This window comes from Chinchilla lanigera, unplaced genomic scaffold (assembly GCF_000276665.1).
Source record: "Chinchilla lanigera isolate Chin_1 unplaced genomic scaffold, ChiLan1.0 scaffold00096, whole genome shotgun sequence".
NCBI lineage: Eukaryota > Metazoa > Chordata > Mammalia > Rodentia > Chinchillidae > Chinchilla > Chinchilla lanigera.
The window spans coordinates 1,395,661-1,408,839 of record NW_004955497.1 but is presented as its reverse complement, the minus strand read 5'-3'; the positions used below and the strand labels follow the sequence as shown (position 1 = coordinate 1,408,839).

Below are 13,179 nucleotides of genomic sequence, written 5' to 3'. Positions count from 1 at the left end.
TCACTCAGATAATATTTTCGTCACACGTTAACTTTGCTAGTTAAATCTCATTCATAGGCTACTTCAAATATTATCCCCATGAATTACCTTGATGGTTAAACCCACTTAATAACAGATACCCAATCACCACTTTTTGAATTAATAACCACCTTAATTTTTTTCAAAATAAGATACACATTTGCTATCTGGTAAAGCACTTCGGCACTGTTCCGCAGAATTGCATGAAGTTTCAGGAAACACTCCAAAGCTTCCTCTAGCCGGCTGAGCTTCTTATAGGTAAGGCCTTAGAAAAGAAAAGAAAAAAACACCCATAAGTATTATTACTTGCATAAATGCACCCAGAGTAAAAGAATGACTTTTTAAATACATGCAAATATTCATCCAGCACAAAAAACGAAGATGAATTGGGGATTTTTTAAAAGAACAGTAAGAGGTGGGGATTCCCCATGCAGATACCAAACATCACAGAGCTCTGGTGATCTGACTGCTTTACTGACTTCAAAAGCATGCTATGGAGCAGTGTGATAGGCACACAGATCAAAGGAAGAGAGAAAGTAGTTCAGAAATCGATTCAGATACACAAGTCAGCTAGTGGGCACTTCAAATCAGTGCGGGTAGTAATGGTGCCAACAAAACCGATTATACATGAAGGAAAAAAAGTAGATTCTTATTTCACTAAAGAAAATTATTTAAAAACTACATAAAATACAAAGCTGTATGAATACGGAAAGAAAATACAGGTTTAGCATCCCTAATCCAAAAAGCTTCTGAATCTGAAACTTTCTGAGCTCCAACATGACATCACAAATGGAAAATTCCACAATCAAAATTCAGCTACATTTACAACATTGTATAAGAGTACCTCCAAGCTCTGTATATAAGAAATATAAATAAATTTTGTGCTTAGACTTGGTCTCATCTCCAAGATATTATATATGCAAATATTTCAAAATTTAAAAAAATCCAAAATCCAAAATACTTTTATGGTCCCAAGCATTCAGATAAGGAATACTGAATTTATACAGAAAAATGATTTTATAATCTTTGGGCAAGGGAAGGGCTTCATAAAGTAATAAACAAAGTCATCAATTTCTAAAAAGCCAATTTAACAGGAGAGAAACTTGTTTTAAAAACAAATTATAAACAAAGCCAAAAGCAGAACAGCGAGGGCTGGGGACGCTGCTCAGCGGTGGAGGAGCACTTGCCTAGCACAGACACAGTCTTGGGGTCGACTCCCAGGAAAGGCGGGAGGGAGGAAAGCAGAAGTAAATGAAAGAAAAACGAAAGGAATAGAAGAAGAAAGGAAATGAGGGAGCGAGGGAAGGAAGAAGACAAAAGGAACAATAATGGTAGGGAAGGCCGGATATATGGCTCAGCAGCACAGCACCTGCCTGGCACGCACAAGGTTCTGAGTTCGATTCCTGGTGCAAACAAAACAACAACAGTAGGGAAATACTTGAAACTTACGAAGTGGACAAACATCTACCCAGGCAAGCAAGCCCACACGGGAAGGTCTTTCCCCCGTTTCCCGGGACGGTAACGCTCTTCAGATGCCTGATGCCATCCTCTCCACCTGCTCCAACACAGCTCGTCCCTGCTCAGGAAACCTGTCCTGACTCCAGCTAGAACTGTACCTCCGGCCTGGCTCCCTTCCTCCTTCCTTTAGATTGGCATCTCCTCCGGGAGGAAAGGCCTCATTGGCTGAGGGGAAGGCCCCCAACCACACAGGCCACACAGGACAGGTCTCCTGAGCAAGAGCCAGCCCATCGCTCATGGACTCAGTCCCCTCAGTGTTTGGCTCAGACTCCTAAACGCTAGAAACAGCCTAAGATCATGGGATAACTGACAGGAGGTCACAATGTGAAAAAGACCATGAAAGAAACAAGCAGAACGCCAAAGCAGGGAGAAGCAAATTTTCAAAGAAACTTCAATAATGATAAGAGAAAAGGCCCCACAAAAGGCCCCAGCTCTGTGTGTGTGAGTGTGTGTGTGAGTGTGTGTGTGTGTGTGTGTGTGCATGTCTGTGCGCATGCAGGAAGCAGTGAGGTGCATTTCAGGAGACTCTAACGGCAGGGAAGGGAGAGAGGCAGTGGCGAGCCTGCATGGCTTGCAGTATTGTTTCTTAACAAAATCTGAAGTACATATGGCAAAATGGTAAATTCTCTAGTCTCATTAAGCCAGGCATGATGGTGCATCCCTGTAATCTCAGCACTTGGGAGGCTGAGGCAGGAGAATCTTTGTGAGTTCGAGGCCAGCCTGGGCTGCAAAGTGAGCTCAAGGCCAGCCTGAACTGCAGAGCAAAACCCTGTCTCAAAAAGACCAAAAAAAAAAAAGTGTTAAACTGGGATGGTATTTATGTGAGTATTTTTGTTTCTTTTTTTTTTTTTTTAAATCTTTTCTTTTGAGACAGGGTTTCACTATGCAGTTCAGGCTGGCCTTGAGCTCACTTTGTAGCCCAGGCTGGCCTCGAACTCACAAAGATCCTCCTGCCTCAGCCTCCCAAGTGCTGGGATTACAGGCGTGTGATACCACACCCGGCTGTTTCTTTTTGTATATTTGACATTTTTCATAGTTAAAAAGAAAATGAGATCACCTCCCCGTACACATACCTATTGGTTTGACAAAGGTAAGAAAGATGTCATCCAGTATCAGCAAGAGTTAGGGAAATCAGTCATTCTCTCACACTTGTAGAAACAGGAATAGGAAAAGCCTTTTTGGAGGAAAATATGCAGTTGCCCCAAACTTTATATGTGTACAGCTTTTGAGTTATTAATTTCATATAGAGTGATCTATAGACTGAGACACAACAGTCCTTCTTCCCACTTTTTGTTAGAAGTCAACCCTGCCTGAGAATGAGTTGGAAAAAAGCTCAAATAATACAAAAATCAATTTTTCTTTGTTTCACTTACCAATATTATAAAGGGCCTCAGTACAAGAAGAATCATTTCTTAGAGCCTCTTTATAGAACTCGGCTGCCTTCTCATAATCACCATTTGCAAAAATTGTGTTCCCTTTATTAGTAAGCGCTGATGGGTTGTATCTATCAGAGTTCACAGCTAGATCTGCATAGCTGCTGGCCTGCGCAAATTCGTTTTCCTAAATAAAGAATAAGAAATATTGCAAATGGGTTTCATTAAACAGTTTTTCAAATTGTCCTGAGGTCACACATATAATAAACGGACTCTCTGACTACAGATAATGCCGAACAAAACAAATACTTTAAATATCTTGGTTTTCATAGACCATACGAAAGGTTTTCAACTGCCAAGCCCAGCCTCCGAAGTTCCTTATGACTGGCTTCTCTAGTCTCATGGTTGGCATAACAACTCCACTGACACGTAGGTGGTTCCCTACTCCACGCCCAAGTTCCCTGTCCTCATTTGCCGCGAACAGCGAACACTCCCCGCCCTGCGGGAGGCACTCCACAGCTGGAAGGCACCCTGCCCCCTGCCCCCACGTGGCTACGTTACCACCAGGCCCCCGCAAGGCCAGCAATCACCGTGTTCTCTCCCTCTCCACTGCTGATCACTCGCACAGGACCTGGGCACACGTGTGTGCCGCAGAAACCTCGCTGCTCTTCAGGGGTGTGGCCAGCTGTGCCAGGTCAGCGTGGCCAGGCCAGGAGCTACATTCCCTAGAAGTTTCTTCCCTGCCCCGCTCTTGTCCAGACTTGGCCACAAAAGGAGCTCCTGTGGCATCTGGAAAGCAGAGCTCCTACAGCAAGCGGTCATCTTTTTCTGGAGGGCTGTTTTCTTGTCATCACATGCAGGACGGACGCAGAGGGGCCCAGAATGCCAGCCTGTCCTCACTCCTGTTCTCCCCCGGCTGCACTGTCCCTGCCCTACGGGGGCTTCACTGTGAACCCGAGGCAGCTGCACAGGGACCCCTGCGCCTACAGACCTCCTCGCGCATGCCCCCAGCCCTGTGCCAGCAGCTGGATGTCAGAGCCACCCGGTGACTGACGTGACTCCTCGAAGGTCTCTAACTCCCCTCTGCACCTCACCCCGGGTTCCGCACAACCGTGGAAGGTTTAATTGCTATGTCCCTTCTCCCACAATGCCCACAGTGACTGTCCCTTATCGAACTTATAAAATGAAGATGCTGACAGATCATGGACAACATCTTTAACAACATCTAGTTCAGTGGCATTTCATATGTTCACAAAGTTGTGCAATTATCACCCGAATTTCCCTCTATCCAGAATACTGTACCTCGCCCCATACAGAAACTCCAGGACCCCCAGAAGTCTCTCCCCATTCTCCTTCTCCCAGCCCCGGCAACCACTAATCTGCTCTCCATTTTCATGTCTACCCTGGACATTTGATACAAATGGAATTATAACATATACACCTTCTTTCACTCAACACAGTTTTTTAAAGTTCCAGCACGTTTCAGCAGTTTGTTCTTTTTAACGGCTGAGTAACACTTCTTTTACCACATTTTGCTTATCCCTTTATTGTGGATACACACGGGGGTGCTTCTACCTGCCTTCTGGTCGTTATGAGTAATGCTGCCATGAACATTCACCTTATGGTTTAGATCTACAATGTTTCCTCAGAGTCTCACATGTTCAGAGCTGGGGGCCCGTTGGAAAAGCTGGGTCACTGGAGGCATGGCCTAGAAAGGTGTGTTCCTGTCCCTGGCTCCTCCCCTTCCTCTCTGCTCCTGGCTGCTGCAGTAAGAACAGCTTTCCTCTGCCAGGCCCTTTCACCCTGCCCTTCTGCCTGGAGACCCGCTGACCGGGACTGAACCCACTGACAGGCGGGATAACCCTCGCCTTTAAGATACAGGCACTGAGTATTTTATCGCAGTGATGAGAAAGTGACTGACCTCTGACTGATGCAAAGACTGGGACCTGTAAGTGGACACCACTGTCCTGAAAACTAAAGCATGTAACCTTTTTGAGACAGGGTTTCACTATGCAGCTCAGGCTGACCTTGAACTCACAGTGATCCTCCTGCCTCAGTCTCCGGCATGCTGGGGTCACAAGTGTGCACCACCGTGCCTGGCAACTTTTTTTGGACCAGGCAGCAGGCAGAATGTAGACAGGCTAGGAGGGGCAGCTGGTGGGCAGCAGAGGGGGTGAACCTGAGCAGAGCCTACAAAGGTGGGAAGAAACTGTTATCAGAAGCTAGGTGAATGGCAAGTAGTATTTGTAGTTGTGACACAACTGGCCAGACTGGCACTTGGAAGACAGCGTACCTAGTGAACGTGCACTTGTGGCCGGGGATTTCTAGGCAGGGCACTGAAAATGCCAAAAATTTCATTTTCGCTGAGTATACAGGAGAAGAGGAGGGATAATCTAAAGAGAGAATTATGAAGTCCATAAAGAGAATTTAGACAAAATATAGAAGCAGCAGGACTTGCTGGGTTGGAAGACAAAGTTATTTCATGTCTCGGTAGCAATGGATTCTCAAAGTAGGACAGAATCAGCTGAAGGGTGTGGCTGCAACACTTCTGTAAACACCTGAGAAAGGCTGAGGGCAGTGCCTGCGCAGGCCTCTCCCAGAACGAAGACTGAGACTGCCTGGCCGCTCCACAGCGGCCTTGTGAAAGGGGTCTGTCTCGTAAAGAGTGATGGATGAAGCTCTTCGGCTGTGGCGTAAACTCCACCGAGATTATAGAAAATCTCAGACCTTTTAAGAGAGTTGGACTGACCAAAGTGTTGCTCCCTTGGAGGGACAGATACAGTTCAAAACAATAGCAAGCCTCTGAGGTCCAAATTTCTCCGGGCAGAAATCAGGCTGAGAACGTTTAAAAGCAACAAATATGCTATTTCTTCTGTAAAAGCAAGATGTTGTCAGAGAGCAGAGCCTTGGACCACAGAGAACGATGGATTAAGGAACCACTCTCAGGAAGCAGAGCTGGGTCCTACTCAAGGAATAAATACACACTTCCCTGGGCTAGGGCCAAACTGGGTTTTAGAACTGCTAAACACTAGAGACTGTCGTGTGCCTCCGGTCCTCCTCCTTGCGATGACCGTCTGAAAGCGATCCCGCTCTCTCAGGTGGCAAACTGAACGACAGCTCCAAATGCCATGCCTGTGCACAGAACGTACGACGCAGATCTTTCCCAGCGGAGAGCAGCTGCACTGAGAAAGCGCCTCTGCCCAGACCTGACGCAGATCCCAGCCTACAGCCTGATGCTGTGACTGAAGTCTGAGTCTCGGGAGGGCTCAGGACACGTGGCTCAGGACAGGATGTGAGTGACTGGGCTTCAGGAGCGGGCAGCGGCAGATGTCACAGTCCCAGGCCCCGCGCCTGCCAGGAGTCACCCCACAGTTCCCTGCCAGGCTTGCTCTCCCCAGGGAAGCAGGGACCAGCTCAGTGCACAGGAGCCTGCGATGTGGCTGTGCACGGGAGTTCTGCCCTGGAGGACGGAGGCCCATGAGAGAGGTCGGGTGCTTCTGCTGTGGAGCCCAGACAGCAGCTCTGCTAAGTGCTCAGGGAGGCAGCTGGACCACCCAGCCTTAGCCAAGCCTCGCGCAAGACCGGCAGAAGAAAACTCCAGGTGAGTCCGGCTCATGTGGTTGAATGTAAGCAAGTACATGGTTATTTTAAGCTAAGTCTGGGAGCTGCTACATAGCAACAGAAATGGCACAACTGTACGCTGGACAGCAAGAATCTACCTTCTATTCTATGGCATATACACCTTCAGGCCAGACTCACTGCTCTACCTCATCTCATTCTTTTTTCCATTCTAACCACACAAAAAAACCAGTCCCATAAACTATCTTAAAATGGAAAACAGATTCTTACTGTGCAGCATATAGTTGTACCTTCAGCATACTCATCAAACGTGGTGAAGATCTGGTCACTAATTAAACCATTTTCATAAAATTTATTAATGACTTTCTAAAATAAAAATTTAATGGCCATGATGGACACCATGCTTCACCCCAAGATCTGTCCTTCAGAACTGCCGCACGTGCTGGGACACCTCTGGAAATCACCCTGGGCAGAAGAGAGGCACCTCACCCTCTTCCTGGGCGGAAGGCTGGTGTCAGGGGATAAATCCCAGTCCCTCTCTCCAACAGGGGACACCCAGCTTCAGGGCACCCAAGAAAGCCGGTTGGGCCTTGTGGTGCCTCTATCATCACCAACTTCTGTTCGGTCCTGCTCCTCCCCAGCTCCCCCACCTCACCCCTCACGGGCTCGGCCAGAAACTCTTCTCATAGGTCCTCAGCTCCTGCTCGCTGGCCCCAATGGCGTCAGTCTGTGCACTTCCCTCCGACAATGCCTTCCTTCAGGTCAAAGACATCAATACTGCCTTGGCTCGTTTCCCGTCTTCTTGACCTGAATTTCACCCTTGCCTCCTCAGTGTATGCCCACCCCACAGTCAGTTCTCAGTTCTGTGCCCTGCTCTCACCTGTGGGGAGATAACCTCATCAAAGATAACCAGTATCAAACTAACTGGTTAGAGATAACTGGTTAGAGATAACCAGTATCAAAGCTACCACCGCTAAGAGATGACCACTAAATTTTATCTCCATCCTGATTTTCTTCTGAGATCTGTTCTTGTACCTTCTGGACACATTTCTATTTGAATATATCACTAAAAACAATTTTAACTATGTTCAAACACACACACAGAATCTTCTTCCCTAATCAGCACCCTCCGGAGATGTAACCGGCACATTCTCCTGTCAGGAGGTGCAGCCCTTGGGAGCCCTCTGTCAGCCAGTGGTTTTGATCTCTTTCCTCAGGGGAGGATACAGTGCCTGCCAGGAGTGCCAGCGGTGACTGCCAGTGGGGCACAAATAAGAAGTTTGGGGATGGCCTGGGAACGCAGCTTAACACAACACCATCACTCCTCTGCACACCTCCCTTCCCAGAACTTTCCTGCCTCTGTGCTACTGCTGATTCATCTCCTCCAAACGCCGACCATCTAGTCCCAAAGTCTCTGAAATCTTTCCTGAAAGCCATAAATAAAATGCTCTTTGTCTCCTTTGAATTTATGAAGTTCTTATTACCAACATTACTTTACTGTTGTCTGCTTTGAATCCTTCTTCAGTCAACCCACCCCATCTCCTTTGCTTCAAATTAAGAAAGACTTTCATACTTCTAATGCATGGTATCCAGTAGGCACTCAATAAATGCTGTAACCTTATTCAAATCACTTAACCTATCACTGTCATCCTCACAAATGCAGAGTTGAACCATATCTATAGCTCATCTCACAGCTACACACTTCTGAATTCGTGCTGCTCTGCTTGCTAGCACAACCCCTCTCCCTCCCTGCTCCTTCAGTCCTCTCACTCATGTGTGCAAAGCCAGCCCCTGCTCCTCTCACTCACGTGTGCAAAGCCAGCCCTGCTCACCATCTGCCATGATCAAGGCCTCTGCACCAATGCTCCAATGGAATCATGCCATGTGAAACTCCACACATCCAATTTACAGACACGAAATGAAACTTACCAGATAGTACAGGAATGAGAGGTTGGTTGCAGCTGCACTTTTCACCCTGCTGTCTTTCTTTTCAAACATTTTTAAGGTATCGACAGCCTAGAAGAGTAAGATATGAAGTCACTACTACTGTGATATAATAGTGATACGGTAGCGAGTTCAAGATGGGCACTCACAAAAAAACCTAAGGCAGGAATGAACAAAGTTTTATTGAGCTGGCTGACGGACAGTCTCTAACCAGGAGCCAGAGATGTCTACACCAACCCAGGTCTCACCTTGAGTTGAAGGACACCTTAGGTTTCCATACTAATCATTACCTCATTTTCGGGAATTTTACAAGGATGTCACATAAAGGTCACAAGGTTTACATCTCCCAGAAGCAGCCCACTTCCCAACTTGTCCTGTTTGTTCTGCTCCCCTTTTATGACTCTGCTCTCCTGGGCTGATAACCAACCAAGGGGAGAGGGTGAGGAGTGGGGTCAACGACAGCTTAAGTGACCTTAAGTGACTTTTCTTAATACAGAGTTAAAAAAAGAAAAGGGAGTCCCTCTTGCCCTATCATTAGTACTGGAGCTTATGTTTGGGGGAAGATTTAATGTGTGTGAAGGGAGACTGGGGAAGGGAATATGGCTGATGTAAATTTCATTTAAGGGTTAGAATCTATAAAAAATAAAATGGAAATTCTGGAACTAAAAATGAAACTGAAATTAGGACCACACAGAGGGGTTACACAGCAGATGAAGATGAAGGTGGAGAGAGGAGTGGGGAGCAGAGGGAAGGTTGGTAGCAAACGCTGACTCTTGTGAGGCCTGTAAAGCACAGTGGTGTCAGTCATGCAAAACGGTGAGCTGAGGGCTGGAAGGTTTCGCCTATAGGCAAGATCACACTCATGTGCTACAAAAAAATTCTGGGATTTCTGCTTCTGGTTACTACGAACTAACTGACAGAAGACCATTCCTCCACAGAGAGCACCCAGAGAAGTTACATGAAACACTAAAAATATGTCTTGAAGGCCCCAGAGAGCTCCTGAGGCAACCAGGGCTCAAAGGTCAAGATCCCAGAAAATGTGCAGAACAAATACAGCCCAAGTTGGGCTTGGTGGTGCACATCTATAAGCCCAGCATGCTGGGAGGCTGAGGCAGGCAGATTACAAGTTTGAGCCCAGCCAGGGCAACTTAGCACTGTGGTGCACCTCCGCTGTGCTCTGCTTCCCAGGGGCCATGAGGTGAGTGTTTTGCTCCCCGTGCCCTTCTGCTGTGATGTTTCTGCCGTGGAGCCAGCTAACCACGGACTGAACCCCTGGGTCAAATAAACTGTTTTCTCCTTTAATCTGTGTATATCAGCCATTTTGTCTCAGAAAAGGGAAAACTGACCACCAGTGACAACATGAGTAAACTTTTTAAGGGGTTTTCCGTGATTTGAAAGAAAACTGTTAGCAAATTCTAGACCAGTAGTTTATAATTCCACCAAGTAAACTCCAGAAGAGAAACACTGGAAGTTACTTCTCAGACTTTATTTCTCACTTATTTTCTTGGAGCAATTTTACAAAACTGCCAAGAAGTTCCTAAAACCTATATAAAAAATTATTGTTGTTACTATATCATTCTGTAAAAACCATCTCATGGGTTCTTTACATAACTTCCACAGCTATTGGTGTGGAAGCCACTGCTTTTCTGAATGTCTAAATTATATAAGCTGTATTTAACTCTGAATAAGAATTGGGATGTTTTCATCTTCATTTTTAGATTTTGTCACAATAAATGGATGTGTTTAAAATATAAGACATTTGAATAGGTACAACTGACATATGTGTTAAACCCTAAGGTGAAGAACACAGGAAGAGAAAGCTGATCTTGAGAACTGATGACATCTATACTACAAAAAGAAAGCTAGGGGGCTGGGGATTTAGCTCAGCAGCAAAGCGCCTGCCTGGCAAGCGCAAAGTCGTGAGTTCGGTTCCCGGTACCGGAGAAAAACAAAAAAAAAAAAAAAAAGAAAACTAAGCAGCAATAATTTTTATAAAGGGTACCACAGCAGTGTACGTCATTCCTTTTAGAGGTAGCCGTTCACATTATAGTCAAGGGGGGCTGGAGATATAGCTCAGTGGAATAACCGCCTGCCTGGCAAGTGCAAGATCATGAGTTCGATCCCTGGTACCACAAAAAAACCCAAAACAAACAAACAAAAAACCACAAGAAACAACCAGAACACATTATAGTCAAGGAAATGTGTAAAATTTAATTTTTTTATAGTTCCTACTTTGTAGCTCATTAGTAACAATACTTTAAGGTTACATTTAAAACAAAACTATTTTCTCCCAAATGGTTACTATGAATGCATATAATAAAAAAGTAATGCAATCAAGATGTATTTCTTAGGAGAATTAGCAAAAGTATTTAGAATTTAAAACATTCATTTAGAAACATTTAACAGTAAAAATATATTTGCTATTTTCTTTCTAAGCTACTATTCTAAGAGGCTATAAAATTATTTTAATAATGCCAGGCATGGTGGTGCACACCTGCAATCCCAGCACTTGGGAGGCTGGGGCAGGAGGATCGTTGTGACTTTGAGGCCAGCCTGAATTACATAGAGAGACCCTCTCTCGAAAAAAATAAAAAAAATTATTCTAATAAAAACAACACTCTTAGGTATTTTTTGGTTGAATTTCTATTTTGAAAAGACTGCTTTCAGGGCTGGGGATTTAGCTCAGTGGCACAGCACCTGCCTGGCAAGTGTGAGGTTGTGAGTTCGAGTCCCAGTACTGGAAAAAAAAAAAAAGACTGCTTTCAAAACTGTTCTTTATATGTTCATAAATACCTATCCAATATTTGTTTTTAAAAGTAAAATAAAAATTAATTTATAAAACATACTAATAAAAAGTACACTAAATGTCAAAATTAAATTTGGTTAAAATAACTGTAGATGGCAAGACAATGAAAATGAACATTGCTGGTCTCCCCATCCCCCACCCACTGTCTATTTCAGTTTTCTTTCTAAGCTGGTGCTGAGAAAGTCATTCTCAATGGCTCCAAACCAGCTACTCCATTTCATTCACTGCTGGCTTTTTAGTGGAGTCTTTTTTCTCTATTGAAAAAGTGGCTACAAATCCCAAAGAACTATATTCTGCAGTTCCAGCATCTTTTCTTAAAAAAAAAAGAAGTAATTAAGGACTAATTCCAAAAGCCCAACCTTATAGAAGACATAAATTCTTTTTTACTCTGAACAGTAAATAAGGTAGTCATCATTAAATGATCATAATGAGATATATTGATCCAATTCTTTTTAATCTAATAGTGTTCCTTTCAAACTAGGATCACATTATATGTCCCCCATCATACTTATAATAAATAAATAATAGAAACACAAGTAAAAGCAGTAATATTGAAGAGAAACCACAAATGACATTTAAAAACAATGGCAAACTAATTGTTATTAGAAAGTCAAACATGCAAATGGGACAAAAGCAGACAGGAGAGCAGCAGACACGGACCTGCGTTACAGGATTTGATCTGTGCAAATGAAAAAAGCCAGAGGCTGTCGCTGGACAGACACAGTCTGAAAACATACTATGGCACTGCATTGCTAACCCTTTTTAGAAAGACCATTTGGAAATAAAATGTCAAACAGAAAACTGTCATGCCTGACCTGAGAGAGGCGTTCTCAGCAAACACGCTGCCCTCCACAAGCAACAGGAAACTACTAAGGCCCATGCTGTCCTCGGCAAAGAGAACAAATGGCCATAAAGGGAAGTAGGACAGGCACACAATCTCCCAGGTGCTGCGACGTCCAGCATTATCTACACACCTGCACTGACCGGCTTGGGAACTTTGACCCCAAACACTGCACCCACATTTCTTGGAACTAAAACCCCATTCCCAAATCCTATAAAAACGAACTTCTCCTCCGGCCAGCTGCTGAAACCACGCACCATCTTAGCCTGTCTCACCCAGAGAAAATAAATCCACCCTTTTGCTCACATAAGGCCCGTGTCTAGTTCCTGGTGCACCGTGATAACATGGGGGGGGCAGGAACCTGGGACAGGGTAATCCCTTCTGGAAGGGTCTTATCTTCTGTCTTCAGCCTTTCACCCTACGAGGCCACTGGTGACACTGAACAGAACAGATGGCCATAACAAGAATTTGGGACAGGACATACAGTCTGCTGGGGCTGGAAGCCCAGCATTATCTCCACACCTGCGCTGGGAACTTTGGCCCTAAACATCCCACCCAGACTCTTTGGGATTAAAACCATTCTCAAACCCTATAAAACGTTAACTTCTCCAGCCAGCTGCTGCAACCAAGCAATCTTAGCCAGTCTGCGCCCAGACAGGATAAATCCAGCGTTTTGCTCACAGGAAGCCTGTTTCTGGGTGGTTCCCTTCACTGGCGATAACAGAAACTGGCCAGCGTGGGTTTTTCCATTTCATCATTTATAACAGTCTAACTCAAAATTTTTTATGAGAGCATCTTGCTACTATGTAGTTCAGGCTGTCCTTGAAGTCTTTTTTTTTATTTTTTTATTATTTTAAAGAGTAAAAGAAGGATAACATAGTAATGGGGGGCTTACCAAATTACAGACAAAGTGATAGGAAATTATCAATGGTTGTTGTTTTACATATTGTCATCTACAAGATAGTTTCTCAGGAAAACAAACAAATAATAGTGAGTTACAGACAAAAGTGCTAGGTTATTATCAATGGTTGTTGTACTTTGGTATCTTCAAAGTGGTTTCTAAAGAAAATAAATAGAGCTATACATGGGTGACCAATTGA

The 13,179-nt window shown here is 44.6% G+C and overlaps 1 protein-coding gene across 8 annotated transcripts in view; it reads right to left on the bottom strand.

Moving 5' to 3' along the window:
- Ift88 (intraflagellar transport 88) overlaps positions 1-13,179 on the bottom strand; it is a 115,830-nt gene that overhangs the window by 45,949 nt on the left and 56,702 nt on the right. For all 8 annotated transcript variants that reach the window (XR_264192.2, XM_005406308.2, XM_013505482.1 and 5 more), the window contains exons 16-18: positions 8,418-8,504; positions 2,910-3,096; positions 175-283 (exon numbers count right to left, since the gene is read on the bottom strand). Coding sequence is in view for 7 of the 8 variants with exons in the window: in XM_005406308.2 (XP_005406365.1) it covers positions 175-283; positions 2,910-3,096; positions 8,418-8,504 (383 nt within the window). In the remaining variant the exon portion in view is untranslated. The remainder of the gene's footprint in view (positions 1-174; positions 284-2,909; positions 3,097-8,417; positions 8,505-13,179) is intronic.